Consider the following 14,659-nt stretch of genomic DNA (forward strand, 5'->3'; position numbering starts at 1 on the left):
GGGCTTAGGGCGGCTCAGTACCACTGCACTGCCAATGAACATGCAAGTTCTATTTGCAATCATGCCCAATAGCTGCCTATAGCCCCATTGGCTAAGGTCCTTTTAAAGCCAGTGGCTCTCACAATTTCATATGGTAATGAATTCTGTGAGTTAGTTACACGTCGTGTAACAAAGTACTTTGTTTTAACATAATAGAATCATAGATTTGTAGCGTTGGAAGGCACCCCCAAAGCCATCTGGTTCAACCCCTGCAATACAGGAATCCTTTGCCCAATTTGGGGCTTGAACCTACAGCTCTGAGATTGATGATGGTGGTGGTGCTGATGATGACGACAACAACAACAATTTTATTATTTATACCCTGCCCATCTGGCTGGGTTTCCCCAGCCACTCTGGGCGGCTTCCAGCAGAATATAAAAGCATAATAATAGTCTCATAATAATAATAATAATAATATAATATTTCTAAAAAAAATATTTATTTTTAGAGAGCCAGTGTGGTGTAGTGGTTAAGAGTGGTAGTCTCATAATCTGGGGAACCGGGTTCGCGTCTCCGCTCCTCCACATGCAGCTGCTGGGTGACTTTGGGCCAGTCACACTTCTCTGAAGTCTCTCAGCCCCACTCACCTCACAGAGTGTTTGTTGTGGGGGAGGAAGGGAAAGGAGAATGTTAGCCGCTTTGAGACTCCTTAAAGGGAGTGAAAGGCGGGATATCAAATCCAAACTCTTCTTCTTCTATATTCCGCCCTCCCCAGCTGAAGCTGGGCTCAGAGCGGCTAACAACAGTAAAATGATACTACATTCTAAAATCATTTCATTATAATGACATGTTCTTCAATAATAATAATAATAATAATAATAATAATAATAATAGTAAATAATTTATTATTTATACCCCGCCCATCTGGCTGGGTTTCCCCAGCCACTCTGGGTGGCTGTCAATGACCACAAGACCACCTCAAATATTTAGGATGCATTGCTCCACACCACGGTAGAGAAATCAGTAGGTGGTACCTCAGAGGCTTCCAAGTCCATTCATTAAATATGAAGTATGTGATTTATTTATTTATTTTAAATAGCCATTTGAGAGGTTTTGTCGAGAGTTGAAGCTGTACTGGCTTTAAATATCGCCGCATCCAGCTGAGTTTTCTGAAAGTGTTTTCTCCCCCGCTCTTGAACCTTCAGAATGAAAAATTTTGAAACGAATGACCTGGCATTTTCATCGGAGACGGGCTATGGCGAAAACAGTGGCTTGTCTGTTTATGTAGCGGAGGCAATTGATCCATCAATCAACTGGGAGGATATGAAGTGGCTCAGAGGATTGACTTCACTGCCAATTGTTGCCAAAGGCATCCTTAGAGGTTTGTTCAACTTGAGTTAAATGTAACTATTGAGGGATATCGGACGAGGCTTACAGAAGGTCGAGAGAGAGAATGCAGAGGCTATTTTTGATGACAAACAGAATACAGTGGTGCCCCGCAAGACGAATGCCTCGCAAGACGGAAAACCCGCAAGACGAAAGGGTTTTCCGTTTTGGAGGTGCTTCGCAAAACGAATTTGCTATGGGCTTGCTTCGCAAGACGAAAATGTCTTGCGATTCCTGGGGTTTTTTTCCCGCTCCTCACCCCCTTTTTCTAAGGCACTAAGCTGCTAATAGCCTTTTAGCAGCTAATCCGCTAATCCCTTAAGCCTTTAATAGCCGCTAATAGCCGCTAAACCGCTAATAGCGCTAATCCGCTAATGGGCTTGCTTCGCAAGACGAAAAATGACGAAAAAAATTGAATTTTTTTTCGCTCCAAAACCCCTTTTCCTGAAGCGCTAAGCTGCTAAAAGCATTTTAGCAGCAAAACCGCTAATCCCCCAAGCCTTAAAAAGCCGTTTTTAGCCCTTAAAGTGCCAATAGCGCTAATAGCGCTACTCAATCAATGGGCTTGCTTCGCAAGACGAAAAAACCGCAAGACGAAAAGACCCGCGGAACGGATTCTTTTCGTCTTGCGAGGCACCACTGTATATGTTTTTCTCAACAGCCCTGTTTATTTTTGCAGTTTGATTTTATGTCCTTCTTTCCTTCTCTCCTCACACTTATCACCTTGGTGTCAAAGTGTTTCCATCTTGTCTAGAAACGGGAGCTGCTAAAAATCTGGCAGGCCAGGAGGGAGATGATGTTTCCTACCAAACCTATGTTTGATTGACTAGGAAGCACTTCAAGATTTCAAGTGTCCTTCACAAAAGGGCTTTCGAGTTCACCCCCTGTATTTTAAGCAAGAAGATAAATGGTCTTTCTTTTGTTCCCTTAGCTTTGAAGATGCAAACTGAATACCAGGCTCACCAGTCCTGAGTTAGTGTGAAAGCTAATAAAGGGCTTAATAAAGAATATACGTTATCCAGACGTTGGCTTATGTATTAGCAGTGCTGGTCTGAATCATCTCTTTTTTAAAATGAATGCTACTATGTGTCCCTATCTGCACACACCCACACCCAACCAACATGTGTATTGAGCTCCAGCGCCGAGGACCTTCTGGCGGTTCCCTCGCTGCGAGAAGCCAAGTTACAGGGAACCAGGCGGAGGGCCTTCTCGGTAGTGGCACCCGCCCTGTGGAATGCCTTCCCACCAGATGTCAAAGAGAACAGCAACTACCAGACTTTTAGAAGACATCTGAAAGCAGCCCTGTTTAGGGAGGCTTTTAATGTTTGATGTATTGCGGTATTTTAATATTTTGTTGGAAGCCGCCCAGAGTGGCTGGGGAAGCCCAGCCAGATGGGCAGGGTATAAATTAATTATTATTATTATTATTATTATTATTATTATTATTATTATTATCATCATCATCATCATCATCATCATTATTTTGCACTTTGAGCTCAAAGTCACAGAGCATGGCAATTTATTTTGTTCAGTTAATTTAATTTATTCATTAAGTTGAAGTACAGTGGACGGTCAGGTTTGCAACCCGCAGCGTTCGCAACTCGCAGCTGCACATCTGCGCACGTGCGGGTTGCGATTTGGCGCTTCTACGCATGCGCAAAGCGCAATTTAGTGCTTCTGCACATGTGTGACCGCCGAAACCCGAAAGTAACCTGTTCCGGGGGTCTGTAACCTGAAAAAACTCAACCTGAAGTGTCTGTAACCCGAGGTATGACAGTACACCTTAGAAGATGAATGTTTAACATACAGTTGTAGAAGAAATGTGCAACATTCTATCTCGTAAGTGTGTAAATTGTTAAAACAAAGCCAGCTTTTTCTTTTTATAAACCGTGAATGGCACATTCTTTAGCAGGTTGGAGCTCTGGAGCATTTTAGATCATGAACTCTTTTTTTTCTAAAGGAATTTGTTTGTTTGCCTCTTGTTTCTTGAGGGGGGTAGGCTGGGATCCGTGGTCTTCCAGGAAATTAAATCTTTTGGTTAATGTAACACTTTGGTCCAAACCCATAAAATAAGCTATAAAGTGTTGTTCCTTTTGAAAGCAATTATCTTTAAGCAGATGTCAGAACTGACATTTGCTTGTATCTAACTTTGAGGGAAGGTACAATAGGAAATGGATTGTGTCTAAACTTGCTCAATATACTGTACAAACAGGCCCACGTTCTCCTCTGGGCTGCATATGATATATGGAATTATGAGGCCTCTTCCTTTCTCTGTTTTTATAATGAATCGAAAGCCATCAGAATACGAAATGATTGCATTGTGTGTGAGAGAGATTAGGGTAATCGTTATTGTCTGTATACAGTAAATCTCTGGGGAAAAGGGCTAGTTTTGATGGGGATCAGTAGAATGAACATTTACCAGCTCTTCGGAACAATAATAATAATAATTTATAATAATTTATTATTTATACCCCGCCCATCTGGCTGAGTTTCCCCATCCACTCTGGGCGGCTTCCAATCAAGTGTTAAAAACAATACAGCATTAAATATTAAAAACTTCCCTAAACAGGGCTGCCTTTAGATGTCTTTTAAAGATAGGATAGCTGCTTATTTCCTTGACATCTGACATTAGGAGGATGTTCCACAGGGTGGGCGCCACTACTGAGAAGGCCCTCTGTCTGGTTCCCTGTAACCTCACTTCTCGCAATGAGGGAACCGCCAGAAGGCCCTCGGTGCTGGATCTCAGGCAGAACGATGGGGGTAGAGACGCTCCTTCAGGTATACAGGACCAAGGCCATTTAGGGCTTTAAAGGTCAGCACCAACACTTTGAATTGTGCTCGGAAACGTGCTGGGAGCCAATGCAGATCTCTCAGGACCAGTGTTATGTGGTCCCGGCAGCCACTCCCAGTCACCAGTCTAGCTGCTGCATTCTGGATTAATTGCAGTTTCCGGGTCACCTTCAAAGGTAGCCCCATGTAGAGCGCATTGCAGTAGTCCAAGCGTGAGATAACTAGAGCATGCACCACTCTGGCAAGACAGTCTGCAGGCAGGTAGGGTCTCAGCCTGCGTACCAGATGGAGCTGGTAGACAGCCGCCCTGGACACAGAATTAACCTGCACTAAGGGTCTTCCCATAGCAATAAAAACATTGTCTTTGACTTGGGAGACAGTCACACAGTGAACATTAGTTGCTGAATCGCATTCCTCGCGCAACCTTCTTCAGAAAAGCTGGCCTTAGTTCTATGTGTTCATTAAAGAGTTTTATGGATGTTGCAATTCCCACAATGACAGCTGCAATTTGTAAAAGCCCCATGTTTTCTTCCCTAGCCGATGATGCTCGAGATGCAGTGAAGCATGGCATAAATGGGATCCTGGTGTCAAATCACGGGGCGCGCCAGTTGGATGGCGTTCCAGCCACCGTAAGTATTAGTAAAGCAACGGAGAGTTGGCCGCAATGATTGACAAATTTATTTAAATGCAGTTTAAGCAATTAACAGCTGGGTTCCCACCCCCATCCCCAAATAAAAATGTGGCTTTCAAGGGTGCATTCTAGGCATATGTGCTAGCCTATGGTTTGCCTGGGGACACGGGTGGCGCTGTGGGTTAAACCACAGAGCCTAGGACTTGCTGATCAGAAGGTCGGCAGTTCGAATCCCCATGACGGGGTGAGCTCCCGTTGCTCGGTCCCAGCTCCTGCCAACCTAGCAGTTTGAAAGCACATCAAAGTGCAAGTAGATAAATAGGTAACCCTCCGGCGGGAAGGTAAACGGCGTTTCCATGTGTTGTTCTGGTTTGCCAGAAGCGGCTTAGTCATGCTGGGCACATGACCTGGAAGTTGTACACCGGCTCCCTTGACCAACAAAGCGAGATGAGTGCCGCAACCCCAGAGTCAGTCATGACTGGACCTAATGGTCAGGGGTCCCTTTACCCTTTACCTTATGGTTTGCCTGATCGTTGGAAAATGAGCTAAAAGCAGGCTTGCAGTGTGTTGCCTTGTGCTCTCAGCTGCAGAGTTTTTTTAAAAAAAGGATTGCTTCCTGATTTACTCCTAGGTTCCAGAGCATAATTTTTCTTGGGGGGGGGCACACGAAACCCCTAGGAATTGGCTTCTATGATATTGGCAAAACCCTGCTGTTGCCATAAGTTTTCGCTGTCAAGGTTTGTGGGTGAAAGGTACTCATAATTTATAGATTTAGTAAATTCAGCCCCGAAAACTTTAAACCGTAGATGTCAGGGATTGAACCTGGGATCTTACGCATGTAAAGCATGTATTTTTTTGCCCTGGAGGGGAAAATATAACTATTTAGAGTCTGATTGAAACCCTTACGTTCTTGAAACCTGACTACATAGTTTAGCTTTATTTTGGTTTTGAGAACAAATCAAGTCCAAACTGGTGAATGTTTCCTTGTGTCTTGTTACACATTGATGAAATGTGCGCTTTAATTATGGCTTGTATGAGACTCAAGTAACAGCACTTGGCACAATCTGCCTGGATGTGAAAGTGAGCATACATATGCGGAAGTGGAACCAAAGTATTTCTGGCAACAAAGCAAAACCTAAAGAGGAAAAACAAGCCCTTTTATTGTGTGCCAGATGACTAGAAACCTCAGTCAGAAAGAATATACAAGCAAATTGAACTTGCAAGTTTTGATTCCCTCTGGCCACTCTGTTTTGCCTTCAAAGAAATGAATATTGCCTCTGCTTGTCTTGTGCAGCATCGTTTTCTGTGTATGAAACATTGGTTTCTACTTGCATAAGCTCCTTAGCCATCAACACATTAGACTTTGGAGGACTCTTTGAGACTTTGAACTCATCTAGCATCTATCATAGCCTTGTTATATCCAGCGGTCCTGTGCATGTAGTTAAACTGCCTGGTCACAGGTTTATCATCCATCATATCAGCTATCTATGAGTCATCTGTCATGCCACATCCACCTGTCCCGAGCAAAGAGGTGAATTGCCAGATCTCAGGTTTTGGCGTGCAATATAAAGTGGTTTTGCTGCCTTGGCGAAACAATCCAACAGTCTGCTAGCATCTTATTATTTTCCCCTGTTCAAAAGAGAGGCATCTAGTCTGAGGAACTGGAGTTTCATTCAACATTTACAATTGATGCACAGCATAGTTTTTCCTATCCGTTATCTTCAGTGGAGCCACAACACAGTTCTTAAACAAGAACTTTGTCCCTCCCATTTCGCAGGCAAGTGTCACAAAATGAGCTAAATGTTCACATTGCAAATTAAGCAACAACAGATAAAAAAAGAGAATCTTAGCTGAATACTGCTCTTTTTGTTGCCGTGTAGTATCTTTTAGGAAATTTGTTCGCATGTAACTTTTCTTGTGTTTCTAAAGTCTGCAAATGCACCTGCCCAAGCCACTGTTGTTGCTGCAGGATATCTCACTAGCTGGGTTTCAGGGGCATAATATGTGGGTGCCAGGGGAGTCCTGGCCCTGGATTTTTGAGGGTAAATGAAGCAGGCTCACTGCACAGGCTGGCCTGGCCCTCCTCTCCCGGTGTTGGAGGAACCAACACTCAAGGAGAGGAGCACTGGGCCATGCCACACTGGGGGCACTGACATGGGGAACCTAGTTTGCGCCTGCCAAGTGCTGTGTTGGCTGACCGGGCTCCCCCCTGCGCAGGCAGCACAGTGTGGCCCTGTTTGGCTCCAGTGCAGGGCGAGATTGCTCCCGCTGTGTTGGCGGTGAGGGTCGGGGTGCTGTGGTGGGATCCTTCATGTCTCACCCTCTGTGCGCCCCTCTGGCATGCATATGTGCCTGCGCCTGGTGCCGGGAGCTCACACTGCGGCTGCTGGGTTTATTCAAATCTCTATTAGCTCTTTCTTCAGCCTTGGCTCTCAGAATAATGTGCACTGTTAAAAAGCAACCCAATGCACCAAACACAAAATGCAATAGAGTTAGGGCTTGCTCCAGGGTTTGGGCATGGAAATAAAAATGGTGGCTTGATAAAAAACAAACAAACGTTGGCCCCGGTAGTTTGAAAGTGTTCAGAGGCTGTTCCCACCCCTTGCCCCCCCTTTCCTTTGCAGATTGAGGTCTTGCCTGAGATCATTGAGGCCGTGGGAGGAAAAGTGGAGGTGTTCCTAGATGGTGGAGTAAGAAAAGGCACAGATGTCCTCAAGGCCCTCGCCCTTGGAGCCCGAGCTGTGTTCGTAGGACGGCCTGTAATCTGGGGACTTGCCTATAAGGTAATTTAAAGCAGTCGTACGAATGCCTGCTCCGTAACTTCTGCTAGTTTACTGGAAAAGCAGATTGCACATTAATTACTGAGTTGGACTCATAGGGAGGGATTCGGCTTCTAAGTCCTGCTGGCAGGATGCATTGGATTTTCAAGACTTGTATATTGTGTAGGTTAAAATAGCTATAAATCTCCTTTCCAATACACTGATACAAATGTTCTATTTTATGCAAAGCCCTTTCTGCTTTTTGACTAATGGATGGAATTCTTTGATCCGGATCTCTCTCTCTTCCCCACCTTTTAAATTGAAGACAGATGAAGGATAGTTCCAATTTCGGGATGGAATTCTTTGCTGTCCAGTGTCTGTTTTTCAGCATTCATTCATGGTTTGTTTGTTTTAGCATACGACCGGTCTAGCCATCTTAAACTATAGGGGACAAAGCATTGTAATTATAGCAGAACTCATGCTATATCTCACGGTAGCAGCCAAGTGGCAGGATCTGGAAAGACCACTCAGTGTTTACTGAACAAACCAATATTTTTGCCACCACACTGAGGGCATTGCCTGACTTAAAGCTGAAACCTCATAATCTTTGTTTATGTGATATGCTTAACTTAATTAGGGTGAAGAAGGTGTGAAGGAAGTTCTTAAGATATTGAAAGAAGAGTTCCAGTTGGCAATGGCACTTTCTGGTAAGATGCAAAATAAAATGGAATTATTGGCTGTGTCTACACTGTACCTTTAAATCACATTGTGATTCGAGGACCCAATCCCTGCTTGGGGAATAAAGACACGTGGACACAGAATGTAAGGTTAATGGGTAAGGTAAAGGCCACAACTTTATTGATTACATTATGTGAGAAGGTATTGGCTTAGGTTATGGACCACGGAACTTTAGACTCCACCCACTTGGAGAGGGGTGAGTCTGAGGAGGGGTTAACCACCAGTAGGGGAAGCCTGTTGATGCTAATCCAACTATAGGCTCTCTTCCTGATGTCACTGAGGGTCGTGCCATGGCCCCCCGCCACACGGGCATCAGACAGGACCCACGACCGCCGGATTCCTTTAGCGGAATACCCAAAATTGTTGGGGAAGGCGATGGCCACACCTTGCCCCCCGAAACACCAACAACACATTCCAATGCCTAACCGCCAAATACCACGAAAGTTGTGACGGTTGCTACGAGGTAGGCGAAAAAAACCAAGAGGCCGGGCCAATTTAGCCAATTGGAAAAAACTCCTACCAGGCCCCTTGGTTAAACAGGGCGACCAACCAGAGGTCCATAGCAAAGTCTCAGGAACAGCTAATCTAAAGGGAGTGGAGGGTGGGTGACTCGAAGAAAATGTGTGTGCAATGGTGGGGATCGCTGGCGCAGCTGCGTTTGAGCAGCAAGCCACGCCCCCGCCAAGATTCCCTATTAGGTGCCCAACCGGGAAGGGGTGTGGCGCCAGCCCTGGAGTTGAAGCAGGGGGCGGAGCACCCCCTGCATGACGCAGGAATCGTCTCCCGCTCACAATCCCTTCCCTCCTGGGAGTAGGAAAGGCTTTCTAAAACACATGGGATTGGGTTAATAAATTATCGAGATTGCAAATAAGCATGGATGGAGAGTTTAACTCTTTCTGCCCATGCTGTGCCCCTGAAGGCAATGCCTCCTCTGAGGGTGATATTTGCCTTGTGGGTGGGAATCTCCCATTGGCGTCAATATCACTGGAGACAGCATGGAAAAATGAGTTCTTTACTTGCCACTTGGAAGTTTGATGTGATTATGACAAATGGGCTACTTTGAGAGGGGCGTCCAGAGACCTTGTTAGTGGCCACCACCCATCTAAGCTCCAGAAGCTGGTGGGGTCTTTCAAAACATATCCTGATGCTGATATGATTGAACAAGTATAGGAGAAGACCCGTCCCCCAGGTAAAATTACTGGAGCAGTCACTGGGAACAGAAAATAATTCAGACTATAAGTTGCTTTTATCTCCCCTGCTCTTTCCTTTTTCTCCCTTCTAGGTTGTCAGAATGTGGAAGCAATAGACAGAACACTGGTGCGAAGAGACCCGTGGGCTGCCTCCAAGATCTAGCCGTGTTTGTTGCCGCCACTGTAACTTGTCCAGTTGGTTACAAATTAGTTGACAGCAAACTGCAAAGTGAATTTATGCCTCCAGTACAGGTTTAGGCTGGATTAACAGGCCTAATCTTCCACAAATATATATATCAAATATATCAAGGCATCATTTTAATGCCTAAAGTACAGTACAGTGGTGCCCCGCAAGACGAATGCCTCGCAAGAAGGAAAACCCGCTAGATGAAAGGGTTTTCTGTTTTGGAGGTGCTTCGCAGGACGAATTTCTCTATGGGCTTGCTTCGCAAGACGAAAATGTCTTGCGATTCCTGGGGGTTTTTTCCTGCTCCCCACCCCCTTTTTCTAAGGCACTAAGCTGCTAATAGCCTTTTAGCAGCTAATCCGCTAATCCCTTAAGCCTTTAATAGCCGCTAATAGCCGCTAAACCACTAATAGCGCTAATCCGCTAATGGGCTTGCTTCGCAAGACGAAAAAACCGCTAGACGAAGAGACTCACGGAACGGATTCTTTTCGTCTTGCGAGGCACCACTGTATTGGAAAATATTGGCAATACCTTGATAGATAAGTTTATATACTTTTTATTATTATCAGTGTTCAGTCATTTGCAATGAAATGTGAGTACTTATTGCCCAAATAAGAGCCGGCATTGTTCTTAGATGGGCTGGTCTAAATACATCATTAATTACCAAAGTTGCACGTTTTCTGATGGGAACTGCTGAACTGCAGTTGCACAGATATTAGTGGCGTTGCTTTGAAGTTGTTGGCTCGCATGACTGGGAGCGGCTGAGCTGCTAAAATGCTAAGCAGATGTTTGGAGGGTGCACTCGATGAAAAGAACGGTCCCAGTGTGAAGGCTGAAAGATACCTCTTTGCCATTGCTTTTAACTATCTAATCTTACCCAAGCTGGGCTCTAAACATAGCAACCTGAATTAACTCTACGCTTGGCAGCTATGAATACAGGAAGGCAATATGGGTTTCCCAGAGGTTGGCAAGCTGAAGATCTGGGGAAATGGAGGTGTGGGAAAGGCCTTTTTACATGGTACACACCTAGCTTCACTGAAAACTAGTTATATCAGGGGAGAAGAAACTCAGGCCCAGGCGGTGGGGGTGCTCCAGGCCTCTTTTTCAAACCCTCAGGTCTTGGCCCAGGCCACACGTCTCATGGGCCTACAGTGGTACCTCGGGTTAAGTACTTAATTCACTCTGGAGGTCCGTACTTGACCTGAAACTGTTCTTAAGCTGAAGCACCACTTTAGCTAATGGGGCCTCCTGCTGCCGCCACGCCGCCGGAGCACAATTTCTGTTCTCATTCTGAAGCAAAGTTCTTAACCTGAAGCACTATTTCTGAGTTAGTCTGTAACCTGAAGCATATGTAATCCGAGGTACCACTGTATTCTGCATCTTCCTGGATAGAATGCAGAGGTGTCCAGTGAAATTTTCCACAGGGGAACTGTTAGGGCCAGAGGTGCCATCTTGCGAGGTCAAGTGGGGTTAGGGCGCTGCCATTGCGTGTGTGAGCATCGCATCTCCCTCCTAAGCTGGACAGAAGCTTCCCAGACTTTGGGAAGGAGGTGCCAGTAATAATAATAATAATAATAATAATAATAATAATAATAATAATTTATTATTTATACCCCGCCCATCTGGCTGGGTTTCCCCAGCCACTCTGGGCGGCTTCCAAAAGAATATTAAAGTACTGTGATACATCAAACATTAAAAGCTTCCCTAAACAGGGCTGCCTTCAGATGTCTTCTAAAAGTCTGGTAGTTGTTGTTCTCTTTGACATCTGGTGGGAGGGCGTTCCACAGGGAGGGCGCCACTACCGAGAAGGCCCTCTGCCTGGTTCCCTGTAACTTGGCTTCTCGCAGTGAGGGAACCGCCAGAAGGCCCTCGGTGCTGGACCTCAGTGTCCGGGTAGAGCGATGGGGGTGGAGACGCTCCTTCAGGTATACTGGACCGAGGCCGTTTAGGGCTTTAAAGGTCAGCACCAACACTTTGAATTGTGCTCGGAAACGTACTGGGAGCCAATGTAGGTCTTTCAAGACCGGTGTTATATGGTCTCGGCGGCTGCTCCCAGTCACCAGTCTGGCCGCTGCATTCTGGATTAGTTGTAGTTTCCGGGTCACCTTCAAAGGTAGCCCCACGTAGAGCGCATTGCAGTAGTCCAAGCGGGAGATAACCAGAGCATGCACCACTCTGGCAAGGCAGTCCGTGGGCAGATAGGGTCTCAGCCTACGTACCAGATGGAGCTGGTACACAGCTGCCCTGGACACGGATTTAACCTGTGCCTCCATGGACAGCTGTGAGTCCAAAATGACTCCCAGGCTGCGCACCTGGTCCTTCAGGGGCACAGTTACCCCATTCAGGACCAGGGAATCCTCCACACCTGCCCGCCTCCTGTCCCCCAGAAACAGTACTTCTGTCTTGTCAGGATTCAATCTCAATCTGTTTGCCGCCATCCATCCTCCAACCGCCTCCAGACACTCACACAGGACCGTCACCGCCTTCACTGGTTCTGATTTGAAAGAGAGGTAGAGCTGGGTATCATCCGCATACTGATGAACACCCAGCCCAAACCTCCTCTGACAGGATGCTGGAGCCCTGTTGCCTCCTTCCCAAAGGAAGCAAGCTTTGGGAAGGAGGCGGGAGGGCTCTTGGACCCTTCTGGGGACTAGTCCACTGACCATACACCACTGATGGGATGTATCTTTGAACTATAATAATGCCTTTTGTTTGGATGGAGGGGAAAGCAAAAGAGAATTATGTCCACGCCTAAAAGCTTTTGGCTTGAGAGGTTCAACAACAACTGGAAGGACAAAAAGAGAGCCGTTTCACCCACTTTAATCAGGAACATAGAAAGCTTCCTTTTTCAGAGTCAGGCCACTGGTCCACCTAGCACCGACTGTCAACTGATCTTCAGGGTTTCAGGCTGGTTTCTCTTCCAGGCCTACCTGGAAATGCTGGGGCCTGAAACTAGAACCTTCCATGTGCAGATGCTCCAGCACAGAGCTATGGCCTTCCCATCACCCTGAAGTTCTGGTATATGCCTGAATCCATCCCACAACACAGGGGTAGTCTGAGAGTACACTTGGTAGCTATTGACTGGGACTTTCAACATGGAAGAGCCCATCTCAAGAGATGACTAGACAAATAGTTGTCCATCATCAAGGATTTGCTGAAAAATGAGAGCGATGGAAAACCCACCTTGGCTTGGTCTTATTTCTTAGCAATACAGTGGTACCTTGGTGCCTGAACTCAATCTGTTCTGGAAGTCCGTTCAACTTCCAAAATGTTCGCAGACCAAGGCTTCTGATTGGCTGATTGGCCCCGGAAACAATGCCAACAGCTGAAACGAACATTCGTCTTCCAAAAAATGTTTGTAAGCCGGAACACTTACTTCCGGGTTTGTGGCATTCGGGAGACAAGCCGTTTGGGAACCAAGGTACCACTGTGCTGTGTTCCCTGCTCTACCTTCCATTAGGAAGTTCCTTACCACTTTCTCTCCTGTTTCTGTCATAAAAGAGGTTCTGGGAACCTGACCGTATGGAAAGAGCTGCGGGAGAGAGAAGGGGTCAGACTGCTTTATGCTTCCCAGATAAGAGATGGCTGCCAACCCTGTCAAATCTCAGTAGTTTAGCCGCTGATTTCTTAAAAAATCTTTTTTAAAAATAAAAATATATAAAATACGTAAGCTCAGAGCAGATCACTTGTGCACTAATGTTGACTTGCTTCTCACTGAGGCAGTCAATCAGTATGTGGGTTCTGCCACTTCATGCGGCAGGTGAGGGGTTACGTGACTGAATGTTTTTCACCCCCATATCCCAAGCCCCACTGCATAGAAAACTAGCTGTCAGAGGAACGGAGAATTCTAACCTAGTTTTTGTGTGTGTGTGTATTGTGTGTGTGAAGGATTAGTCATGTGAGCCCCCACAGTCTGAAAAGGCAGAGCCCCAAACACAGGCCTATTGCATCGATGAGAACTAAGCATTTGTCAAACCAAGTATCCTGGAAGATGTTAGCGGATTGCTGGCAGTAATATAGCATTGGCGTCTATGGTTTTCCAGATTCTTTAGCCAAAACGTAAGAGGTGCCTTAAGACTCTCTGATATTACTCACTTCTGCTGTAAATGGTGCAAACTAAAGTGCTTGTTGTTGAAACAGGAGTATTATAATTCTTTTTAAAGTCTGAAGCCTTATCAAGTGTGGTTTCCTTTGGAAGAAGGTATTACAGTGGTTAAGTACTTAATTTGTTCCGGAGGTCCGTACTTAACCTGAAACTGTTTTTAACCTGAAGCACCACTTTAGCTAATGGGCCTCCTGCTGCTGCTGCGCCGCCGGAGCACGATTTCTGTTCTCATCCTGAAGCAAAGTTCTTAACCTGAAGCACTATTTCTGGGTTAGCGGAGTCTGTAACCTGAAGCGTATGTAACCTGAAGCGTATGCAACCTGAGGTACCACTGTACTGGGGTTTAAAGATGCTTTGTAATGTTTGCAAATGTTATTTACAAATGTACAAGTTGAGCATGGATGGAGTCACACAGCCAAAACACACCAACAGCGAAACCCATTGCTCCACATCAGTTTCCCATCTATGCTTAGATGGTGTTAGCTTACAGAGCTCAGTCCTCTCTGAGGCTCTCCCAGTCTGATTTAAAACTGCCGTTTCTGTTGTGTCCTTTCACACAGAAGGCCAAGATTACATTGTCCTTTGCTAGGGAAGTGGAGAAAGGTGTTCAGGAAACCCAAGGAGTCAGTGGTTAGCTTTGAGAAATTAATCCCATTCATGCTGATGCTGCCTGCCTGAAGAAGAGCCACAAGCATCCTCTCGCTTCTGCCTGACGGACAGAGCCTTGCCCACTTGACGTCCCACAGCACCTCCCAGCCTGAAGCAGAGGCAGATGCCAACTGCTTTCATGGGAGATGTGCCTTCTGCATCCTAGACATTTCATAACTTACTCACTTTATCATCCTTTCCAATACAAGTTTCACTTCCCAGGCAGACAAGTCCCACTCTTTGCAA

At 45.8% G+C, this 14,659-nt stretch overlaps 1 protein-coding gene across 2 annotated transcripts in view; it reads left to right on the forward strand.

Annotated features, from left to right (window-relative positions):
- HAO1 (hydroxyacid oxidase 1) overlaps positions 1-9,808 on the forward strand; it is a 32,105-nt gene extending 22,297 nt beyond the window's left edge. For both annotated transcript variants that reach the window (XM_083431997.1, XM_083431998.1), the window contains exons 4-8: positions 1,185-1,360; positions 4,693-4,784; positions 7,411-7,569; positions 8,183-8,252; positions 9,566-9,808. In XM_083431997.1, coding sequence (XP_083288123.1) covers positions 1,185-1,360; positions 4,693-4,784; positions 7,411-7,569; positions 8,183-8,252; positions 9,566-9,636 — 568 coding nt within the window. In that variant the 3' untranslated portion in view covers positions 9,637-9,808. The remainder of the gene's footprint in view (positions 1-1,184; positions 1,361-4,692; positions 4,785-7,410; positions 7,570-8,182; positions 8,253-9,565) is intronic.
- Positions 9,809-14,659: the final 4,851 nt, after the last annotated feature.

Source organism: Podarcis tiliguerta, assembly GCF_965153285.1.
Source record: "Podarcis tiliguerta genome assembly, chromosome: 3".
NCBI lineage: Eukaryota > Metazoa > Chordata > Lepidosauria > Squamata > Lacertidae > Podarcis > Podarcis tiliguerta.